Here is a 25,479-nt window from a genome sequence, read left to right as displayed (position 1 = left end):
CTGTGACTTTATGAGGCAAGAAGAGAACCTTTTCTTGCATGTGGAAAATACATTGCTGAAAAACTGATGGGACTATTTAACAATTTAGCTTGCAATTGTTAGCTGAGCAGCTAACAGCCATTTACCAAACCCATTCATACTTTGCTTGCCTTTAATGAAACTTATAATAATGCAGCCGACTTTACACTGGCAATTTATAAATAAAACATCTTTTTTTGTTTTGCTTATATTTTGTCTACACTGTATTTAATGAAAACAAAGATGATCTGATTCATAATAAACAGTAATTAAAGGTTCTTCCTTGACCCCAAAAAGCACCTATGAATCAACATTTTCGGATATATGTTCCGAATAAGTCCTCTTTTTGGTGATAGTTTGACCACTTTGTTTCACAAAATAACTGGTTAATGAACTGGTTAAAATGTTTGGAATTAACAGAGCTTCCTATGATTTCTACTGTTCACGGTCTTTTATGAAAATGTTTAAAGTCCTAAAATTTATGTGCAGCTTTGTGTTTTATGTTAGAAAAGGCAAAAAGAAGGTTCATAAAGCATGCACATGGGTTAGCCTGAATAATTCAAACAGTGTCTGAGTTATAGTGGTGATGAAATGGTACATTTACCTCGGGGTTTATAGGTCAAGCAGTCTACATGAAATCCTTGATATTTAGTTCATCCAGAGCATTCCTGGGTGGTGGGGGCTTTCTGGGGCTCTGGGCCATTCCAGGAGACATCTGCAGGTGCATGTTTTTTTGTTTTTTTTAAACATGGTTTCAATGTATGAAATTGTTTAATCATATGAAATCCACTTGGAAATGGCAAATATTACCGGTGCTCCTGGGGTCACTCCGGGTGCAGCGAATCCTGGCCTGGCCATGGGCATCATCGGTGCTCCAGCGACTGGAGCCCCGGCCTTGTATTCACAAAAATGGAGGAACAGACAAAAAGTAAGGCAAAATGTCTGGTATTGGACAGATGTGTAAGGGGCACCTAAAGGGCTGATTGTCCATGAAGATCCAGTAATGTAAACACTGAACATTACTGGACTGGACCGGAGAGGTCATCTTACCATGGTGAAGCTAGGGTGAGTCCCCATAAAAGGAGCGACACCCATGGGTATGGTCTAAAGGTATGGAGGGAAGGGAATGGACAGGAGGAGTTGGGATGTTACTGTACCACATATAACACAGAGTTGATGCAAGACAAACACTTTAACAAGGTGCAGAACACAGTGATGTTTTGTGGTAACACATACAAAAAATGTTGGACAACCACAAAAACACCACAAACAAGAAAGAGCACGCAACAAAACCCTTACTTTAACCATAAGGTTATATTCTTTATTAACACATGCATGAAAATTTAGAGGGTAGGGGGACACTTGCAGCCTTCAGATTGACTATGTGGTTGCCGAGTATGCAAATACTGAAGGTGTTTAACTGAAAAAGGAGAACCACTCCGCCCCTCTGAACTTGCTCTATTGGGATTAAAAGATCTTTATTCAAGAGAAAAAGAAGTTGTTTCACAACAGCAACTTCCTGATTTGGCGACAGCCTGTTGTTTGCCGCTTCATCGTTCTCCAATAAAAACTCCAGATCTCTAACAATTCTTGGACATCAAATTGCAATTAAACCTGCTTGACTTTGTCCCCGTGCTAATTGATAATTGGGCATATAGATCGGTCTCCTTTTATTTATTCATTTTTTTATTTGCTGTATGATGTTTGATTCCTCACATCCAATGTATTTTAGCTAAATTATTATAACTGGAACCTATAGAGCCAGATGAAGGCAATGCTTTGAGATTGCTGCTACAGGTATGCTCAGTCTGCCATGCGGCTCCACTCCATGCTATAAGACACAGACAACATTTACCATGGGAGCACCCCAACAGGGGGGAGCTACCTGAGGGGCTGCTGAAGTTCCCATTGTGAGGTCTTAAATAAAGAGATAGAGAGAAAAGTCCTGAAAAAATCACTGTTTTCATTAACATTGTTCATTAACATTACATTGTACTGGGAAATTAACTCAAAAGTCACCAGAAAGGAAAAGGAAAATGTTTGACATTTTGGAGAATGTTTTGCTTTCTTTTAAAAACGTGAGTAGATTAAAGCTTGAATGAAGTTCAGTTCCAGTCTTGAGGGCTGCTATCCTTCAGGTTTTAATTGTTTCTTGCCCAATACACCTGACTCCCACTAATGGGTTTTTAACAGGCTTGGGCTGAACTTGACATCAAATTGTTGATGAAATCCATTCATTTTGAATCAGGTGTGTTGGAGCAGGGAACTACTTAAAATCTGCAGGGCAACACCCTACACAAGACCTTGTGTAGGGTGCTTCAGTGCCAAGGCAAGTGTAGAACAAGACAGTGATTAGCTTAGCTTAGCATACATTTTTACTCATTTTTTAAAAGAGTAATTGTGGTAAATATTTAATTCTCTACTTTAAAATAAACAACTGTTTACTTCAAAATGACAAACAGTTATGCAAAAAAAAAAAAAAAAAAAATCTAAAGTACTACTTACTACTGGCCATATTAGCCATGGAGGTGTCAGCATCACCCGCCTGAGGGGTCACAGTGGGCTTCATTACATCACCTAGGCCATCAAATACTACAGCCGGGGAGGAGGCAGAAGGAAGGAAGGGAGAAGATGAACAAGGAAAGGTGGCATTAGCATCCTACAGTGTGAGCTATCCTCACACCCTATAACTCAGTAGCACCCATTGTCACTACTGGGGATTGCCATGGCAACCAATAGATATCTCCATGACAACAGGGAAAGAGATGATGGCATGTGGAGCATAAGGATCATCAATTTCACAAAAAATGTGAAATGATCAATTATTGTGCATTTGTATAATGATAAGTCTTTTTTTTTTTTTTTTTTTTTCGTGAATACTATCAAATACTGTTGTATTGTTGTATTTGTACCAGGAAAAGTAATAAGGTTTATAAGATGACTATAGGACACTTCATCATTACATAGGTATGTGGGATACATATAAACCCGAATGAAACATGAACAAATCACTTTGTTCCTCTCAAAAGTGTGAAAAAGTGGTTGATATGAATTATTTTCAATGTTTGTAGTCACATATTTATAGTTACTGTCGAATGTGCAATGTGGGTCAAAAGCAATGCTGCTAGAATGAAGGTGTGTCACATGCTAAGGAAGCACTAAATAATACTATTTCACACAGCTTTTTGAAACCATAAAGCATCAGTTTGTTGGTGGAGGGGACAGTGCAGCTGAGCTCACGCTGAACCACTGCAATGCAGTGCACTGTGGGAAATTAGAGTATTCAAGAGCAAGGAAACTCACCCAATCAAATGGCAGGAAGCAAGCAATGAGCCAGCCCAAGAGCCAGATGGAAAAAGAGAGCAGGGAAAATTGAAGCAGACAAAGAGAGGAAAGCAAAAAAAAAGTGTAGTTGCCGTGGAGAGATTAAAAAAATGCAGGTTTCAGAGGTTTAAAGGAGTGCGTGACACAATGACAATCAGAGGTTATTTAATGACTAGAAAGGGAGGAAAAGAGAAAGTATTAAGCCTTAAAGCAGTAATAATTATTGCAGATCATGATATAATATGAAACTAGTGGTGAAGAAAGAGATGACCAGGAAACCAAGTCAGAAGAACTTTATGTTGCCATGGGGACAGTTGCTGAAGATACCAGTTGCAAAGTTGTGAATGGAAGCAGAACAATGGAGGAATTGCCCGAAAACTAATGACCTGAATGGTGGTTTGCAAATGAGGGGATCCAATGATGATGTCAGCATGACCCACACAGTTTTTATCCAACAACTTTACTGACACTAAAGAAATAAACAACAGCAACGTGAAACTTAAACTCCATGAGAACACCACTGTAGGGATGATAAAAAACAATAGTGTAAATACCATGAAATACTAAAGTGATGCTATGATCACTGAAGGACAATGACAAGGATTCATGTAACAATAAAATTTATAGTTATATACATAAATAAATCATGAGCCTGTGAATCTGTGAGACAAGATTTATAGAAAAAGTACTCAAATCATTCCAATCCTTCTTAGCAGTAAATTGCAGATGACTAACAACTCTCAGGTGTTGCTGCTCTTTGAAGAAAAGTGCTACTGAATCTGGTTTTGTTCTCAATAATAATCAAGAAAGATATTTGTTTGTCTGTGACTTTCTGCCACATCCACAGAGACGATTTCAAAGTCATTTTGTGATACAATAAATTGTGAAAAAGTCCCACGAGGAAGTCTGAAATGCTGCTTCCTTTAGCTATTTATAATGACTCACAAATAATATAACTGAGCCAACTTATTATTGTCATGTAGTTAATGTGTTTTACACTTTAACATGCTGGAGGAAACACAGGAAATATCAGGCACTAACTTTCAAAATCATTCTATGTTTTTAACTTTGAAACATACAAGATAGTTATGGCCTGCTTGAGGAATGCATTAAAAATCTAAATCAATCAAACAAAAGCACTACAGTACAACTCCTAAGGTGGAAATGAAATTTAAAAAAAAAAGAAAAATCAGACCAAACAGACATCTATTAAACTTGTTTTAAATTTTAATATTTTCTATTTCCATCACTGAATGTAAATATAGCAGTGAAATGAGGGCAACATAACAGCTTTCTGCAGTACACATGCAGATTTTCACATGTGAGGATTTACCTGACATCAGCTCAGCATCGGAGGCAGCAGGAGCAGCAGCTGTGGCATCTCCTCCTGTGGATTCTGCAGCCAGTCAACCAAAGCATGATCAAACCATTCCATGCCAGGTCAAAAAGGGTTGAGACATTTCCATTGCAGCATAAAGTAAAGAAGGATGAAAAATCAGCCTTTGCCTTAAACACTAGTAATTCCTGACAGAATAGTTTGTGTTAGAAATGATCGCTGAAAAAATGAACGCACAATCACAAGCATTTTTCCAGCCAGTGCACATGGAAACGTAGCCTTGTTCACTCAAAGCACATCATCACACTCTCACGCATGCTTTCCTCTTAAATTTTTCTTTTCTTTCTATTCACAATCATTTTCAAGTACAAACATGTTAATTTAATCTCAGAGCTCTGTTCAGAAGAGTAATTGTACCAATGCCAGCATAAGAACCATGATTGTATTGGACACTTTAGAAAAAACAGTTTAAAAAAATTTGCAAAGCCAAAGTCAAGAAATTCAAGTTTACAAATGAGCACACTATTTCAACATGACCGAGCTTCATTTTGAGGACCTTGCTTGTTATACACCCAAAAGAAAATGGCCAAAAACACTATAAAGGACAAAGGTGCAGCTTCTGGAAGTTTAAACTATGTATGTATGACCATGAAGGAAAAGCCTCAAAACTCTGTTTTTATGTTACTGGCTTTATTTGCATGCTTCTCATCTTGTGTTATTTTTCACAAACCAGGGAAACAGAGTGAGGGCAGGCAATCATATGGGTTACCCACCACCAAACAGGCTCTTGATGACTCCTGTATCAGTTTTGGGTGGGGGAGCTGACATGATGGGGATGGGGGAGATGAATGCATCTGCTAGAGAAGGTAAAAGTAAAGATGCCGTTTAGACCCCAACTTACACTTGAATAAATGCACTCAAACTATTGACAGTTATTCATTTTAATGCACCATCAATCACTGTTATAATGCACACAGTTCATGCAGGAAATGAAAGGGAGGTAAGGACAATTTAGTAAATGTTTCAGACAGCTTAATAGCTTTTAGCTGGCCTTTAAGAGAGCAATCCATTCTCCTTTTAATGTTCCCTGATCAAAGCCAAGGACAAAGCTTAAAGTTAAAGACAAACCAAACAGAATTGGAAAATAAGAGCGCACAAAAGATGGCAGACTGAATTCAAATGGGTACCTGCTGAAAACAAGTCTGCGCTGGGAGAGGGATCTGCTTTGGAGAAGCTTGAATCTGGCATGGAGTCAAAAATATCTACAAACACGTGTGCCAAAAAATCACAATTGGTAAGATGCTCAAACTTTTTGAAATGTTGCTGAGGCTTATACATGTCAAAGTTGCAAAGAGATGCAAAAAAAAATCTATATAAAAAAAAGGGGTGAGAATAAAAGAAAAAAAACAAGTTGCATCAGACCAGGGAGCCAGATAGATGCAAGGCAGTGAGAAAAAAAAAAAGAGTGAGATGAATACCAAACCACACGCATCTCTTAACGTTTACCACTGAAAAGGTCAGTCACGGGGCTGGTGGCATCTGATGCTGAAATGGTAGCTGTGGTGGTAATGGTGCTGGATGTGGAAGTGAAGAGCGGTGAAGGGGAGGGGGAGAGCTGAGGTACCACAGAGCTAAAACAAGCATCCAAGGAACTATTATTCTCCACTGTCATCATACCAAAAAGATCAAGTCCTGAAGACGCAGCGTTGGCACTATTGTCTGGAGGTGCAAAAGGGTCTTTAAGGAAGATGTGGGGGCAAAAAGGGGTGGGGATAATTCAGAAAGAAATACAACACATGGAAAGAAGTGGAATGTTAGACATTGACATCAACACAAAACAGATGACTGTGACGACTTAAACACTGTGAGGCAACATCAAGATTCGCATTTATGAAAGAGACCTCCAGTCAGTCCTTTCAAAGTAGGCTCACTGCAACAACATTTAGTTTAAGATTACATAAACAAAGAAAGACAGCAAGAGGCCGCCTTTCCCATCCTTTGTTTCGGGGTATTTGACAGTTTCTGGAATTATGTTCTTTTAAAGCATTCTGTTTGCACAGCACTGTCATTAATGTTTCATATAAGAGGGATGCAGTTGCTGAAAATGAAAGAACAAGAGAGGAATAGAAAAACATCTGAAAGGAAATATAAGAAAAGATGCAAAGCTCCAACACGCTCCTGTTGTCAGGTAAAAATTGGACACTTTGATAAAGAGGATGGTGGGGATTGGCACTCAACTAGGGTAAATAATAAACATTGTAACTGTAAATAAACTTATTACAACAAAACAAGATGCCCCTGATTTTTGCAATATTACACAGGTGGAAGAAGGCGGTTCGAGAAACCTGTTTTAAATGTGAGCTAAAAGACAAGTCCTGGTCAATAATGACTTCAAGATTTCTCACAGTGGTACTGGAGGACAGATTAATGCTATCCAGATTAATTACATAACTGGATAATTTTGTTCTAAGTTTTTCAGGCCCGAAGATAACAACCTCTGTCTTGTCTGAGTTTAAAAGGAGAAAATTCAGAGTCATTCAGGTCTTGATGTCTGTAAGACATCTTTGTATTCTAAGAAACTGATTGGTTTCATCTGGCTTCATGGAGAGGTAGATCTGAGTGTCATCCGCATAGCAATGAAAATTTATACCATGCTGCCTGATGATATTTCCTAAGGGAAGCATGTATAATGTGAAAAGTATTGGTCCAAGTACAGAACCCTGAGGAACTCCATGACTTACCCTGGTGTGTGAAGAAGACTCATTATTTACATTTACAAACTGAAATCTATCAGATAAATATGACTGGAACCAGTCTAATGTGGCCCCTTTAATCCCAATAACATGTTCCAGCCTCTGTAGCAGAATTTTGTGATCAATAGTGTCGAATGCAGCATTGAGATCTAAAAGAATGAGTACAGACAGATGCATTATGCATACATATGTCAAATAGTTCAGTAGAATGCTATCCTCACTAATAGTTTCAGTTTAGTTCACAGCTAGTTTGTCATGAAACAAGGCCATAAAATAGTTTGCCTGCTGATGTCTGATGATGATTTGGTGGACATTACTATCTTCCTTAAAAATTTGAACTTGCCACATTGGTAACCAGGTGCAACATTAGCAATGCCTTTCCATCAAAAAGACTAGAAAACAAAATTATCCCATATACGGGTCTTAATAAAAACATCACAAATTGTGCTCTTTTTCCATAAAGATATTGCTGCCTGATATTGGACAGAAAAACAAGTCGTAAAAATTAAGATACAGTACTTGAAAGAGCAAACTACCTCAGTGGTTATTTACTATTCAGACATGTATGTCACTGAACTTGAATTCACACTAACTCACACAAGCAAATACACAGTTTTTCAGTCACCCACCAGCTCCAGTGTTGGCAGCTGGGGTGGTTGCAGCGGCAGCACCACCCTCTGTTGCTGCTGCAGAGGCCTCAGTAGCAGGAGCAGGTGTTGCAAAGGTCTCTGAATTTCACACAAACCCCGGATGGAAATGGCGAGAGAAAGGTGAGGATATAAAGATTGAAAGAGAGAAAAAGAAGTGAAGAAATAATGGAAGCAGAAGCAAGTATTAAATGAAGATCACTTATTTGAGTAGAAAAAAAGCAGCATTTGTTGCATTCAGGGGATAAGAAAAGCAGTAGCTTACGGCAATATTGTGTGACGGATGACTGACAGGTGAGTAGACAAATGGGAACAGACAGGAGGCACTACAGCAAGATTAATCTACTCTACAAAGAGCGGAATAAGCCATAAATCTACAAGTGTTACAGCTGCCATCTGCAGCTGTAGCCATGTGGTATGGTTTGATAGAATTGCTTTTCACTGAGGTCAAAGAAAAGCATGTCCACCTATCAAACAAGACACATGTGGAGAATGAGTGCAGCAGTATGCCAGCCAAATGGTGAGTGTGCAGAATATCTCGGAAGTGTAATCCGATGTATTTCAGTAGAAGAAAATGAGGTTGCACTTACTGTATATATAAAATCTGCTTAGAACAGAATAACAAGAATTGCACCATAATTATTATTGATATGTATAATTTTGGGTAAAATTCTATATTTTTTAAATTTTATTCTTCTGATAAATTATAATGGAGAATTTTATCCAAAAAGACCAGTATGAAAAAATAATTATGTAGTTTTAATAACAGGAACTTGCAGGCTGCAACTGTCTGTGACACATTAGTTTTGTTTTGTGGGAAATAAATACAAATCCTAGATTGGCAATTATACACTTGTGCTATTTTTTCACATTAAAACATATTTTTATGTCCAGCCCTTTTTCTGATAAAAGAGAAGGTTGTGCTGTTTAAACCATGTGGCAGAGAAACAGGAGATACTCTTTTTATTTATCTTTTATTTCTATTTGGATCCCCTTTTGCTTGCAGCAGCTAGCTGCAGCTACTTTTCCTGGGGTCTTTTCTTACATACAATAAACATTTCACGTATTCATGTTCATATATACTCTTCTATGCACATAAGAAGTTGCCAGATTTCACAAAACTCAAAGTGGCCGACTGCAGTTTCAACCTATGGAAGGGCTTGACTTAACAGCATTACAGAAGTTAAAACTTAAAATCAGTTCACTCTGAACTGAAAAACAAGATTCAGTTCAAAGTGAAATCAGTTCACTCTGAACTGATTTTAAGGCCTAGAGTGTTGCAAAGTATTGCATCTTTCTATGAATCCAGTGGCTCATATCACATCATGGAATCAGAAAGGCTGGTATGGTACCTTTACAAATGCAAGCCTGCAAGGTTCTGTCAATAAAAAGGTACAAAATCTTGTTTTTTGTGTTGTGTTGATTTTTATCATAATCTGTCACTTTTATTAACATTGATGTGTAGTTACCACCCCCTCAACTATCAGCCAATCAAATGCACCCTGACCTTTTTTGCATTAAATCTGAGCCATTATTAGTGCTAGAACATAAAGTAACATGTTCATTTAGGTTTTCAAATCTTTTTTAGTTGAGTACAAGTGGTTATTGAATTATTTGAAGCTTCATCATTTTTTTTGTGTAATATAGCTGAAAATGAGGGAAAAGGGGCATCAATGCAGTAAAAAGCAACATTGTTTTATGATTGCTTGCAGTGTACACACAGTATTGGTGCTGCCCATATACTGTATGTGTTTGAGCATGCAGTTATCTGAGCTATCATGTTGTGTGATGGCTTTAGGCTTGAGCTTTCCAGACTGATTTCTTCATAGAGAATTATCTGGAAGCCCACTGACCTCCCAACAGATCCATATTGGTGGCGCCAGGAGAAGTGGCGGGTGCTGTACTAGTGGGAGGAGCTAGAGAGACTCCGGGTTCTGCCGCTGCAGGAGTGGGTGTTGCTGCTGCAGAGGAGGGGGCAGGCTCTGCGGTGAGGGTGGGTTCAGCTAGCAAAGAATCGCCCATTTCTGCCAATTGGGAGTTTGAAATTCCCCAAAAAAGGCAGAGAAATAAACCGAAAAGGAGGAACCAAAATTACCAGAAGAGTCACCAGCGTGACAGTAAGTAAAAAAGTCCAAAACAAAGGTCCAATTAAAATTAAAGCCATTTAAGACAGTTTAGAAATAATAAAGAAACCAAAATCCACATGTTTAAAAACACCCAGTTATAACCAATGAATAAAAAACAACCGACCAAAATAGCCCCCATTATAAACCAAAACAAGACAATGGAGTATGTGGAGGGAGGGGAGAGAAAAGGCAGAGAGAAACAAAGAGAGTACTCAGACTAAAGAGAACATCTTTAGGAGACAAACAGGGAACTATCCACTTGACACTGGTCCTACAGGCTGTATGTTAAAATTAAATACTGATACTGCAACCTGGAAGATTATTTAGGACTACTCTACTTCGGATCAAAGCCTACAGGAGTTGGAAGTGGTACTCACCTGACCCAAGAAGATCTATGGCAGCAGAAAATTAGGGGAAAAGAAAAGTAACATGTTTTCTTGACATTTTAAATATAACATTAGTTGACGCTCCTGGAGATTAAATATGTTTAAAAAGGTAAATATTAGATTTTGTTTTAAATCCCTTACCTCCCCAAGATGTTGGAGCAGCAGATGGTGCTGAAGGACCAGAGGAAGACAGAGGATCCAGGTCCAACAGAGAACTAGAGAATGAACACAGTAAGCTTTTATTTTATTTTATTTTATTTTATTTTATTTTATTTTATTTTATTTTATTTTATTTTATTTTATTTTATTTTATTTTATTTTATTTTATTTTATTTTATATGAAAACACACAGTGCCTACATAAAGTGCTTGAACTCTTGTAGTATTATAAAAGTCATGCCCTTGTTCAGTCATTCATTCATGGTGTTTTTTGGCTTAACCGGATTCTCGGACATAAATGCAGCTCTCATTGTTCAAAGTAAAAGACAGAAGTGAAGACACTGAGAACTTACTCTTCAGCTGGTTCAGGAGCAGCTGGAGCTGCTGCACTGGCAGCACCATCCCCAGGAGGAGGCTGCAGTGTGGGAACAGCATTTGAAGATTTGGCAGGAGTTGATGTTGGAGACACGTTGTTTGTTGGAGACCCCTGGAAGACCGATGGAGAAGAACACTTTCGGTGGTGCATCAGACAGAGCACAGAGGAGAATAAGCACAATTTAAAATCTGCATCTTACCTTTGTTGGAGACCTGAAAGTAGAAGAGAGGAAAGGTAGTAAGTGGCTTGCTTTAAATTAGATATGGTACTGGTCACAGACTTTGTGTAAAATAAATCATTTTCCTCAGGAGATCAAACAAATACATATAGTAGATGTCATCACATGTGATCATATGAAGGCTTAATTTCCAAAGTGACATACAGTACTTTATGTTGAATGTCTGTGTACTGTGCAAGATAAACAACTAAATCTAATCTAATTATCCCTATTTATCAAGTTCACTTTGGAAATAAAATCCTTCAATTATTGATTCACATTGCATATGACAGGACACATGTGGCTTACGATCTATCCAAATAAGTGTCTCTCCAAAGTCACACATGAAATCAAACCACCAACACACACATTTCCACATGTGAATTAAGATGAATGTAGAAATCAATCCACATCATGTGCATCTACATAATTCACATGTGAATAATGTGTAACATTACCTTCAGTGTGCGTTGTGTGAAAGCAAACACATGTAATACACAGTTAGAAAAATCCAAACAAAAGATATAACATATGCTCACCCTTCACTGGTGTTTCCAAATCAACGTAAAGGAAAATAGAAGAGAGGAGGGGTTAAGGTAAATGACAGCTGTTTTGCCTGCTCAGTTCATGTTTACATATTGTAGAAAATTTGAAGCCATATTCAATTTAATTTAATTTAATTTAATTTAATTTAATTTAATTTAATTTAGCGTGTTAAACTGAGCCGCTGTTGCAAAGTTTAGTTTCACTTCTAGCTATGTAACATTGATGTAACACATTGGAAATTACTATGTACATCTAATTCAGAAGTACAATCTAATGAAAAGATATAACACATGCTCACCCTTCACTGTTGTTTCCAAATCAACATAAGGAGAACAAAAGAGAGGATGGGTTATAGGAAATGACAGAAATAGGTATGAATCCTGCTTCACTCATGTTTACATATTGTACATATTTTATTTTATTGAATGGTATTTTATTTTATTTCATCTTATTTCAAGCAGAATTTCTGTGTTTTATTTTTAGGAAGCCCTGTCAAATGACGGAACATGTAATACTGATGTTATTACACACCAAAGCACATGGCACTCAGCTCAAATTATTTAGAAATACCTCATAATTCTGAACTCTAACTGTATAGAGATGCAGCTTAAGCTTCAGTTTGTCAACATGTAAAAGTCCTGATGCCCTTTCCATGTGTCAGTAGCTGTAAACACTGATGAGGAAGGAAGGGATACAAGAGCATATCACCTAACGGACTAACATGCAAGAAATCATTGCCTCTGATGCTCATCCTGCTCATTGTTTTCCACAGTCACCATAATTTACATTTACCCTCCACTCTAACTTCATTACATTTCTGGATCGGTCTCAAGACCAAGAATTAAAAGTATATGGGTAAGTTTTGATTTAACACACATTGTTACGTCTAAATGTTTAAGTTTTTATACTTTTCTATGTGATACATTATAATACATTATAACTTTTTATGATTTGGCTTCTGTATTTATAGGTAAATAAATATTCCTGCTCCACATTTGACCCACTGGGTCGTTTGAAGTAAAGCTTAAATGCCCAACTTTGTCAACATGTAAATGAAAATTATTTTGGTCAACAAAGAAAAAATAGATAAGTGGAAGTTTGAGTAAGGGGAGCTTCTCAGATGTCTGCTTCCTTTGCTTTAGTTTTTATATAATCCCCATCTTCTTGTTCTGAAATGACAATAACTTTCTCAGACATTGACTTACCCCTTCTTTCCACCTTTTACATCCTCCAGACCATTCATATGTGTTTCTAGAGACTCCAGAATACTGCTGGGAGCCTAATATACAAACAAAATAAAGTCAAAACTGTGTCATAATGAAATAATTATTTTGTTATCCTGTCATTTCTGGTTAACCACAAAGCTTCAGAAAACTCACTCCACACTGGAAATACACAACCATGCTCGTTCATTTTATCAGATCAGATCATAGGCTTAACATGCCAACACTTCATCCTGTAGTTAAACAGGCACTTAGCCAGGGCACCCTTTGTTTCTGTGGTTACCGGGTCCTCAATTGGTTTAAAGGGGCAGTCTTCATCATCTGAGTCAGCTACATCCACCACAACCCCAGGGTGGAGACACTGAATAAGGAGATTGTGGCGGGTGAGATGTCAGTTTCTGTATATGCATGTTTGTGTGCGTCCCCATGTGTGTATGCCTAGGAGGGATTGATGGCATTCATGTGCCTCATATTCCTGATCCCATGTATAGCAATAAATAAATAAACAAATAAAAAAAACAATGACCAAGAGCTGCCATGAAATATAACTTACATAGTTGATGTCAGGAATGTCGTTTTTGTCCACTCCAACGGTCTGTTGAGATGAAAACATAGAAAAACCAACATTATCACACTACAGACCCTTAATGAAGCAGAACAAATGATACTGAAGTGGAAAGTTTATTCCTACCTCTGCCAGCTTCATGAATTCCCCAATTTTTGTCACCCTGGTCAGGAACCTTTTATAAATCTCCAAGGCCTCCTTACATTCATTTTTTTTCATCTTGAAGAATTTCTCTGTGTATAACAAAAAGGTTCTAACACAAAAACATGCATTTTGTCACCTATAATTGCTGCTTTGAATGTTTGAAGACTACTGACCTAATAGGTTGATGATTCCATCATTGTAGGAAGCAAACAGTTTGACCAAGTCCTTGAAGAGAAGCATGAATGCAGCATTGATGATCCCATTGTTCAGTTCCTTGGGATGAACCTGAGAGGACGCAGATAGGTAAAATGAGGATCAGATATTAAAGATAAAGGCTTGAAAGAAAAGAAAGCAGTAAAAGTAAAGGCACACATCAAATTCCAGGAGTGTGTCAATCTGAGTCTGCAGAACTGGCATTCCTTTCAGCAGCTTCTCAGTGGTCATGGTTCTCATCACTCCCTCAGCCCTGCAGGATGCAACACAGACAGCATTTCATGCAGAAGGACAATAGTGCAGTCAATCCAAAATGAGTGACATGATCCTAACAGAGGAACTATCTGGAATGAGACAAGTATCTGGCTGAGGATAACATCTGAAGCGATACCCTTTTTTCACTCTGGTGAAGTCAAAAGCCATCTGGCGGTATGCAAAGGCTTTCTCGTTAAGGTAGCGTCCATACCGCCTGATGAATGTAGACATATCATAGCCTAAACAGAGAGAGAGAGAGAGATTAAAACCAGGAAATCCTCAATAAAAAATTGACAGGCTTAATTATTTTTGTTTTATATCTTTAGAAATAAACACTCAAGTGTATTACTGTTTAGTTTTTTCAACATAATTTGCCTTTCAATAGAATGATATACATGCAGGCTAATGAGTCACATTCTACACTGAAAAATTTCTAAAATGTTTTGTTTAACCTTTAAATGTCATATTAGTGTTTATGCTTAAAACATCCAAATTGCTGTAAAATTAACACCTCTGTCTTTCAGGTGCCCCTTTTATACTAGTCTGAATGAGGTAGTTGAGGCAAAATAAGTTTATCTTACCTCACTTTGCCTTTAAAGTTATTCTGACAACTGTGACAATCTCCTTTTCTCAGTAAACAGGCCAGGTATCTAAATCTAGAATCTAAAGATAGCAACCAAAGACTCTTGAGATCTTCTGATTTTTTAAGGGGGTTTATACGACTAAGTTTGGGCTTCTAGTATAAATGTATCTACAACTCAACATGACAATGCATTAATAACGGTAAAATTAATGAGCGATAGAAACACATTGTGTCAACATGCTTGAAGAATCTACACATTAGACATGAAAAACATTTGTTTGCACAAATGTGTGTTTTTTGTGTACTGCAAGTCTAGTGTTACTATTTAAAGATATCCGTCATCTTACTGATAGTTCCTGTGTGTATATACATTATACATCTATATATATATATATATATATATATATATATATATATATATATATATATATATATATATATATATATATATATATATATGTATACATATATATACATATATATGTATGTATATATATATATATATATATATATATATATATATATATGTATATATATATATATATATATATATATATATATATATATACATATACATACATATAATACATATATATATATATATATATATATATATATATATATATATATATATATATATATATATATATATATATATATATATATATATATATATATATATATATATATGTTGTTTTTTTTTTTACAGCCTATTCATAATTTGCATTTAATATGTAAAAAAGCTCTTGTATGAAAAGTGCTTTATAAATAAAGTTTGATTTGACTTGATATGATTTGATTTATTTTCTAGCATGTAGTATATTTATATTTTTATAGCTTCAAAATTCTGTTCATACCATGAGAGCCAGTTTTGTCAATGAAATTGCTGAGGTTGAACAAGGAGGTCCTGGAAGCCAGATACTGAATGAACCTCTGAAAAAGAAAAACACTATGAACAGTTCTGGTCAAATTTACAACATTACAACCACACACTTTTCCAGTATTTAAATTTTGCAGCTTTTTCCCATAGTAATATTGAGCCAGACATAATCTCTCTACTGCACTTTGGCACTTAATGGGCAAAACCTGTTTTTAACCCTTTATATCCAAACTCCTGCAGTATTTATTAGAACAGAGTTATTATTCATTATGAATAAGAAAAAGTCCCTAATTCATGTAATTTTATGATGAGAAATGTCAGTAGAAGAGATACTTTGCTGTATCTGCAACTGCATGGTACTCACTAACCTCATTGCCATGAACACACATGTGATGAGTGGTAACAAGGGCCTTGAAGACGACCACCCAGCTGGCATTGGTGGCTCGCTCAAACAGCGTGTCAGCCATTTGAGGGATGTTCACGTTGGTGGTATTGGTGGCTGACACAAGGTCTGCAACACAGACACAAACATGGTGAGATGTTTTTATCTGTCAAAGCTTCACTTCTATTTAGTACCTTGTAAGACCTTGTCAGATGGTTAGTCTTGAAACAGATGGAGTTTCTTATTTTATCCAAATAAAGATCTCTGCACTGTTTTTTTTTTTTAAATTATTATTTATTTAATGTCTCCGATTATACTAAAAAAAAGTGTGGAAACTACATTTTTACAAAAAAGATCCAAAAGACACACATAAAAATGTTAAGTCACAAGGAAGACTTGATTCACATACAAAATTATGTAGGCACAGGAGCCCACACACATATTTACACGAATATGCAAGCAAACACACGCTGCCAATGAAGACAAGGAGAGAAAAATGCTTTGTCATCTCCTCTTCTGGTTATTACATCTCTGGTTGACACTGAGACTGACAGAGACATCTCCTGCTGTGAAGTGTTTGGACTCTTGTGTAAATACAAAATGCAGCACAAAGCGTAGAAAAACAATTTCTACTTGAACATATTTTCATTTAATGTTGCAGGTAAATAAGAACTCTGTGTTTAACATCTCCTTTAACAAAGGGAAAGCAACAAGTAGTTCTATTGTGGGAACTACACAAAAGGGTTTTTTTAGTACTTTGGCAACAACTAGATTTAGCCAAAGGCAACGTGACATCACAGCGCATGAGACAAACATTAAACTTTTCAGATGTGTGGTGGATAGTTAAGTTCTATAATGTATTTGGTCAAATTTGTGTGAATTCCAAGAGGTTCAGTTTTATCAGCTCGAGTCTGACAAATAGAATTTCATTTGGAATAAACAACTGGCTTCTTATTTCAGGATGCCTTGGCCCATAATGCTGTTACAATAGAGAGATTTCACTATCAAGAAAAATTCAGTTACCAAAGTGATTTGTATCCAACGCTTTGCATAAACCCAAGTGTGTTTGTATTTTCTGGCACAAACATGTCAGCAACAAGATGTTGGTTTAATACCTTGATAAGACCTGGTTTGGTTGTTCTTTTTGCCCTGCAGTATTGTTTAGTTTAGGTAACATTACTTTGTTAAGTGTAGGAAAATGAATATATAATGCAAACACACACACACACACACATATATATTCATATTAATATTTTGTCTCATTATAATCAGACTAGGCCCCTGTTGGAAATCAAGTTGCTGCTGTCCATAATAATGACACACCTGAAGCATATATATATATATATATATATAGATATATATATATATATGCTTCAGGTGTGTCATTATTATGGACAGCAGCAACTTGATTTCCAACAGGGGCCTAGTCTGATTATAATGAGACAAAATATGAAAGTTTTCTGTTTAAATGTGTTTTTCTTATCTTATTCAATTGTTTGTGTTTACTTTCTCATCACCTCTATATAATGTCTTCAAATGCAATTTTCTCATACTTTAAATAGATCTCCTTCCTCGCCTCGCGACTAGTTGTGTTACATTGAAGATTCACATGTCTGCCATCTTGCACTGGAAAGTGGTAACCATTCTAAGCTGTCAAAAGAGTAAAATTCAACAATTAGAAAAAGGAAACTGGGCTTGTTTTATATCACTGGAGTCCAGGTTAAGAAACATAATACACAAGTTATGTTTTGTTGAATGAGATTAATTTTTGTCAGACATGTTGAAGAAATTCAAGAATCACAAAAAAAGGGTTTTTTTCACAATCACAACTTTCAGGTGTGACTGTCCTTATTTATGATAACATCTTTGCTCAAATAGCTTCTGTTAAATACAGTAGCTGTGAGATTTCCTTTTACATTATGTATGTTATTTAACCATTCTGTATCAGTCTTTTTTTCATTAAGTAATGATTATTTCTGTGATTTTATTTATTTGTTGCCTAATATAATAAGTTTTTCATCATTTTATTCTGAGACAGAAAGAGCCAGACAGACAGACATGTAACCATAGAAACAGACATGATAAAAGAAACCTCACCCTGATGTGAATTATCTTTTTCTTTTACTTTCTAAATTAGGCCTATTTCACAGTGTTTCGTAACATAAAATAATACATAAACTATCAAGTAATGTTTGTTTTGTCTCGTTGGTGGTGACATCTGAATAGAAAAGACAGTGTGTGTCCATGCAGACAGATAGTGCAGCAACTATTGGCAGACATCAATGCTGATAGAAAAAACGGAGGCCATTGTACTCAATAGACCTTGAATTGCCTGAAATAGCTGGTCCACTGTAAATTCAACCAGAGCAAAAATACAGCAAGGTGATAAGCGCAGGATGAAGAGAAGGAGCAGAGAGCAAAGTAGGGAGTCAGATGAGTGTGCTCGAAATGAAAAGACATGAGAGTTATTGCAGTAAAGCTGTATGAGGTCGCAACATGGCAGCAGGTTGGATGAGGAGGTTGGGGGTTTCTACAGTTCGGGCATGTAAACAGATTAATACTAATCACTGATCCTAGTCTTCCTCTGGATGTCTCTATGTCCACCCCCATCACAGCACACATTCACACCCCACACAGCATGTTCAAACACATTGTCCTTATCAGCTTTTTGTTGCAGAATCTATATGTTAGATAGTAATAATCATTCCTGGCCCAAACTGGACAGAACCATACCAGTGAAAATCACAGAAATGAGTATAAGGATTAACTAATTAATACTATGTGAATATTTTATCTGACTTTATGTTGATGGTATAATCTCAGATCTTCTTCAGATGTGTTTGAAGGTAATTAGACTTCAATCCGTCTGTGCAGCTTGACCAGATGGTCCCAGCCACATAGTAACTGCACTAATGAAGCCTGATGTTTTTATGTTTAATTAAGGCAGTGGTGACATTTGTCCTTTTTTTTCCATCGTCTGTTCCTCTGTGACACCTCTCTGTCCCACATTAGGCTTTCTATTCTACAGGAATTTTTTCTCTCTTATTTGATCCTTTTCATCCGTCATCCTTTTTTCCCTGTGTTTGATTACATTTCCTTTTCCTAAAATCCCATGCAGCCTTTTCAAATGGCACACATATGCAGATATGGTGAAAAGTGATTATAAACCATTATGTTGACACTGGCAACATAAAAAGCCAATATTTTAGCTAGCATCCTGAACATAAAACTATCCAAAGCTTCGTTTTTTCGCAGACATTCAGCTCCAAGCAAATATATGTGTAAGTCTGTAATCTTATCTTTTTATAAGAGTTAAAAGTATTTCAGATGCGTCATATCATGGGCTATAATCCATGCTCTCTGTAGTGGTATCATTACCTGAAACAGACACACACTGACATACAACTTGTGTGCGTAATGAGGATTGGCAAAGCTAAATAAAGACTCTTACTGTAATCCACAGCCTAGAGGAGGGTATAAGAGTGAACTGTAGGACCTCATGCTGCCCAAGTGTGTGTGGGTCTATTTTTTTCTACTTTGTAACAGAGTCTTTCCTGCACACTTGTGTTGTGTAGTTACACAACAAACCACTCTAGTGGTAGCCAGAAAAGTCTAGATAAAGGTATTTACAGCACTCTTGCGTACTGTTTGCGTTTGAAAACTGGACCAAGATTGACAATCTGTGACGCCACAAATTGTGGTTTTAGGTCCACATCCAAAGATCAGTCTCCCAGGAAATATTTTACATGTTGTAAATGTTAGTACAGGGTCATGGTTTTAAACACTGGATGTTTATAACAAAATATGTTTGCTTGAAACTTTGGGTAATAATCTATTAGAAAAAACATATTTCACTGCAAAAGGGAAAATCTACCAATCACTTCCTTCAACAAGGTTTTCTTGTCAAGACTTAATCTAATTAGCATCCACTGCTAAAATACTTACAAGTATATCAGGATATCATACAACAGCTATTTCTTCTTTTTACTCTGAAGTGAATGAAGTGTAACTGATGTTAGCAAATAGATGTGCACAGCAAACCAGGATCTAAACAGTCAGGCAACCCATCAGCAACAGTTTATTGTCTTTGCGTCTGGAAATAAGACTCAATATTTGTGGCTATCAGATAGAGCCTTCAGATATGAGATTAACAGTTAAATGGATATCCAGGTCATTACTTTGTGTTTGATGAATTACACAGTCACTTTGTTGAAAAACAGATTAATCAAAACGATGAAAACATCTTCAAATGATAGTTATTTCTTTTGAAAATCACTTTCAGTCCATGTTTAATGTCTTGAAAGCCAATACAAACCAGAAAAAAAAACATCTTGCCCCTAAACTTATTTGTGCTCAAAAAATGTTTATAGAAATTATATACTTACAAAACAAATCTAACAAAACCACTGTGCATATATTAAATAGGTTTCTATATAACATTGTAGGTATTAAAAAATGTTGCATAATGAATGTAAAGATGTTCTTCATGTAAACTTGCATGAGATCACCTATTAAAATAAACGGTGCTACATCTCGCGTTTCTGTAGCACAAAATCCCATTAAATCATATCTGCTGCCTTGAATTAATTCAACACATTCACTAGAAATTTGCAACATGTGTCCTCTGGTGTCTCTTTTACATTTATTTGCCAAATGTCGTTATGACTACGTTACAGAGACATAACTTTAACACATGGGTTTCATTCCTGAACCAAAGGTCTTGTTTAGTGATAAATTAAAGGCAAAGAAGGAAACAGATGTTTTTGCTCCAAACAGGAGAAATTTATGCACACTTATGCAACCTTTGTCATTTTTTTTTTTTTTTTTTGCAGTCAGTTTATGGATCCACAGGTACTTGCTAATCCTAAAAAATAACAAGATAAGAAAAACACATTTAAAGAAAATTTTCATATTTTTTCTCATTTTCATCAGACTTTCTTCTGAAATTTACACTGTAAACGCCAGAGAGTGGGTAAGATTTTAACAAAGGCTGGATTTCTATTACAAAACTAAACCACTATTGTGCACCAATTTGATTTGTGATCATGTCTTCAAAAAGATGGCAAGTATATAATTTTCCCTCTTCCTTCTCAAAGTCCTCCTCTGTCGTTACAGTGGCATACCCTGACAAACTCAATCTGTTGCCTTTACAACTACACTGCATGAACACCACTGACAACATGTCCACCCCTAAGGTCACTGCATACATGTCAGAAAGCAATAACCCCACAGCTCCCTGCTTATATGCTGCAATGCCAATCACTTAAGATAAGCAATGGCACATTTTAGTCTGGATTTTCCACTTATGAATCAATTACCTCACTGATTTTGGAACAACCAATTTTAGCTATTCTGATTTTCATCAATTTTTATTTATTTATTTTTTTTTTTTTACAACTTTTAGTCAGTCCTAATGGTCCTAAAGGGACAGTTTTTGTGTTGTTTTTTAGGTGAGAAATTTGTCTCAGCTGACTGCAAAAGAAGCACAGTGGCCTACATACAAGATGCCTGTTGAATTGGCCTAGAAATACACATAGCATCACCCTATTCATTAAAAAAATTAATGAAAAAATACTTTGTATGTAGCTTTATGCTGTTTAAAATTCAAATAAGTTGGTTTGTAGTGATATCAAAATATCTGCAGAAATGGTGTGTGTGTGTGTGGGGGGGGGGGGGGGGGTAACGCACATATATGACTGTTTGCAAGTCCAATATTACAAGTCTGACAAATAAGTACAGGCAAGACACAAAAGGAGACAGCTAAAAATGAGGAACCAATGGTCTTTGGAGCATTCTAGCTTTAGCCTTGTCACCTTTGGCTGTGTAAATAATGCAAGGCAGCCATTGGCTCATTATTAAATTATTCAACAGGGCTGCAGATCACAAGAAATAAGGTCCGGGTACAAGACACAATACCAGACATGTCCTGTCATGCAGGCACACAGATACAGAGGAGAGTAGTAATGCAGAGTCAACCAGACCTCCTCTCATCTGTATTCAGTGCCACACCACTGCTTTGGTTTACTCAGTATTTGTGGTGGATCACAGTGACTAATCATGGTTTGTCATAAAGTGGCTTCTGCTGTCATCTCTAAATGTGTTGAAAAAGCTGTGATGGTTTCACTGAGCTGTGACTTTACAGTCCTATACTGACCCAAACTTCCTGAGAAACAGGTTGATCAGAGAGAAACTGCTTTGATTATATAGATTTTGTTTAGTGCAGGTTACAGTTTCCACAATTTAGAGCCTTCATACCTTGTGCTGGGGTCTGTTTCAGTGTGAGGTGTGGTGAAAATTATTTGACAGAAAAATGAAAAAAAAATGAAAAAAAGATTGATCTTGATTGCCAGTCTGTCTTTAATTATGACTAGGTTTAAATCCTTCTCCCTAACACAAAAGGTCATCAAAGGGGTCATCACCATGGTTTCATCATTTCTTCATGGTACCACACCCAATTAAGATAAAGAAATCAAGAAATAATTATTCATAATGATGGAAAAGGCATGTTCTCAGTGGCTGTTTCAGCATGCTACAGTCAAGGTCTTTCCAAGGTACTATATGCATTAGTAAGAGGGGGGAAATGACTACACTTACATTCCAGGTGCTTTTTCTTGGGCGCCATCACTTCATGAGTGGTGGCTTTGCAAACAGCTCGGGCCATATCTGATCCCGTTAGCTGGTACTGCGCAGCAGCGATGCGATCCGTGAGCGTTTGCCCCGACATTTTCTCTCCTTTGAATCGACAACTTCAGGATTTTATTTCACCACCGTTCGAAGGAAAGAAAAAATAGGCGATGTAAATCAGTAGGCCTGTAACCCAGCAGCTTCCAGTCGGCTCAGTAAGATGAAATCCACTGCTTTCCTTCTCCCGATCGAAAGGCCTGTGACCTGTGTGGGCGGAAAAAGACAAACAAAATGTACTCAAACCAACATATCCACGTTCATTTTCAAGTGAATCGTGAGGTCACGCTGAAAACGTGCGTTTTGACAAGAGTGGACTTACGCAAGGCGGAGAATTCCCCACAGCTCGTCCCGTTTTAGGTCTCGACCGTTCAGTTCAGCACCTTGGACAGCTAAAGCCACTCGGTTATGTAACACGCAGCGGGCGATGGATGCTATTTCCTCACCCAGCAGCAGCTATAAGGCTATGAAAAATACAGATAGGGCAATAAAAAATGCTACACGTCCAAAGCCTCTCTGAACGTCCAAAAAATTTCAAGTGGGAAATTAAATAATGCACATCAGCACTCCTTAAAACGGGACATGAGGTTTGACCGTCTTTCCTCCCGCCTCGGTGCTTTGGGATAAAAAAGCTTTGAAAATATGCGGAAAACCTGCAGTGTTTTTTCTTCTTCGGCTGTCAGACTCGAGGGTTTCGCTTTCTTTTTATGTGTCCGCTGCCTCAAGTGCTGTGGTCTTCTCCTCAGACCGACAGAAATGTTGCACAGCTCCCGGTGGTAAAAGCAACACTGCGCTGCGCACGACGCACTGGAACAGGAAAAGACGGACGGGAATTTCCTTCTCCACTTCCCTCTGGGGTTTGTTTATTTATTAGACCTATCTAGATTTTCCTTTCTTGCAGGACCCATAGACACAGTTTTATGACACAATCACACGGTTGGTCAAATCGCAAATATGGCTTTTGCTAGACTGATGTGTCTATGCAGGGTCACTATAAGAAATGTTGTGACAATGCACCAAAGGGTTAATATACGAGCGTGACAATGGTTTGTAGCTGCTGCATGAAGGTAATGCATCAACCAGGTCTGCATGGACAGTATGCAGAATGACAGATGATGAAGGTGACATATTTTCTGGAAAACCGAAAGAGACTTTACTTGGATTTTATTATTGAAGTTTTATTTAAATAAGTATAAGCTTAAATGTTACCAAACACGACTGTCATGGAGACAATAACCTCATAATGTGGACGTTCAGTTTTTGAACATAGAAAAAAATTCTACTTTTTTTCACTGAGAAAATGAGAACAATTCTCAGTTAACCTTTCTTTTTTTAATTTAATTGAAGATTATATAAAGTGTGGGGGAAATATACCATATTGGGATGTAATTGGTGCGATGCAGTGGTAAATTAATAGAAGTAGCTCTGGCAAGCACGTTCAGCATACAATGTCACGTGACGCCCTCGTAGTCTTACGTAGGCAACTCAGGGGTGTCATCATCCGGTGATAAGAAAAACAGGATACAGCTAGTAACAAGTTATAACAACAGAAATCGCAAGGTAGGCCTATGTCATAAAATATGAAGGGAATGGGTTATGTAATAGTTTTATCTGGGGCCTTTTTCAGGAAAATGCTAAATCACTTAAATTATGTCGTTTAGTTGTTTTTTTTTTGTTGTTTTTTTTTTTTAATTTATTTTACAAGCTTTTAATTTGAAATAGCAAACTCTTGAATAGCCTACAACAGCACTGTGACCTACAATAATTTGTGTAAAAATTTGAGCAACTTCTTAGTTGTTTTTTCATGATTTATGATATTTTGTTGTATGTTTGGGATCATTGACTGAAACGTAAGTTACAATAACAAGTTTTTGGTCATTAAATGGATCGATTCTAACATATTAACACTCAGTATTAGCAGTCAATACTAACTGAATGTTTCTTCTTGGTCCAGTCAAAAGATCTTTTTTTTTTCTTCACTATTTCTATGAAATGACAGCAGGGGTGTCCAAAGTCAGTCATTGAGGGCCACTATCGTGCAGGTTTTGGATGTTTCCTACTGCAGCACACCTGAATTAAATTATTCAAACACACTATTTAAGATAACCATTTGAAGATCAAATGATCAGTGGGATCAGGGCAGGGAAACATCTAAAAATGTGCAGGTCCTCAGGAACTGGAAACCCCCTGACTTAGATTGTTCGGTAGTTTTCGGTGTTGCCGTTTCTTCTTTTCTCTTCCTCATGGCTATTTCTTCCTTCCTTTTCTTCCTTTTTCATGTCAGATAACAGTGTCAGATTGTGTCAGATTGTCACAGTGGTAAGAAAGATTATTAGAAAACAGCTCATTAAAATCTTCCCGGTACAATGCTATGCTAATTAAACTTCAACATTGAGCTCAGTCATCACAAAAGAATGTCTCTCCAAAATGCCAAGTCCCAAGACACAAGTTTCACCTTCAAATTAAGGGTCATTTTCATGCTTGAAGAATTCCTAGGATGATGTTAGGGTTAGTGTCTCTGTGTTCACCTCATCCGTTAACATGTTTTTGGGTAAACATGACATTTTCTTCCAGTTCAGGTGAAAATAAAATTTGTTATGATAAAAGATTACATTTGAGACAGAGATGTCTCAATAAAATGTAACTTGCTGCCTGATAGGCATGCT

General features: G+C 36.8%; 1 protein-coding gene across 1 annotated transcript; it reads right to left on the bottom strand.

Moving 5' to 3' along the window:
- Positions 1–646: 646 nt before the first annotated feature.
- LOC306767351 (clathrin coat assembly protein AP180-like) lies at positions 647–22,856 on the bottom strand (the record flags this gene model as incomplete). The annotated part of the gene is made up of 21 exons (XM_079255299.1): positions 647–733; positions 829–912; positions 1,069–1,122; positions 1,874–1,935; positions 2,524–2,610; positions 4,676–4,738; positions 8,061–8,159; positions 9,932–10,102; positions 10,582–10,596; positions 10,732–10,805; positions 11,102–11,235; positions 11,324–11,336; positions 13,093–13,166; positions 13,664–13,705; positions 13,802–13,908; positions 13,993–14,104; positions 14,192–14,285; positions 14,424–14,526; positions 15,728–15,803; positions 16,119–16,261; positions 22,727–22,856. 21 exons carry the CDS (start codon positions 22,854–22,856, stop codon positions 647–649), a joined length of 1,824 nt encoding a protein of 607 aa, XP_079111425.1.
- Between the last annotated feature and the right edge of the window lie 2,623 nt (positions 22,857–25,479).

The sequence above is a fragment of the Telmatherina bonti genome (assembly GCF_933228915.1).
Source record: "Telmatherina bonti genome assembly, chromosome: 16".
In the NCBI taxonomy this organism is placed as follows: domain Eukaryota; kingdom Metazoa; phylum Chordata; class Actinopteri; order Atheriniformes; family Telmatherinidae; genus Telmatherina; species Telmatherina bonti.
This window is presented reverse-complemented; position numbering and strand designations above follow the sequence as displayed.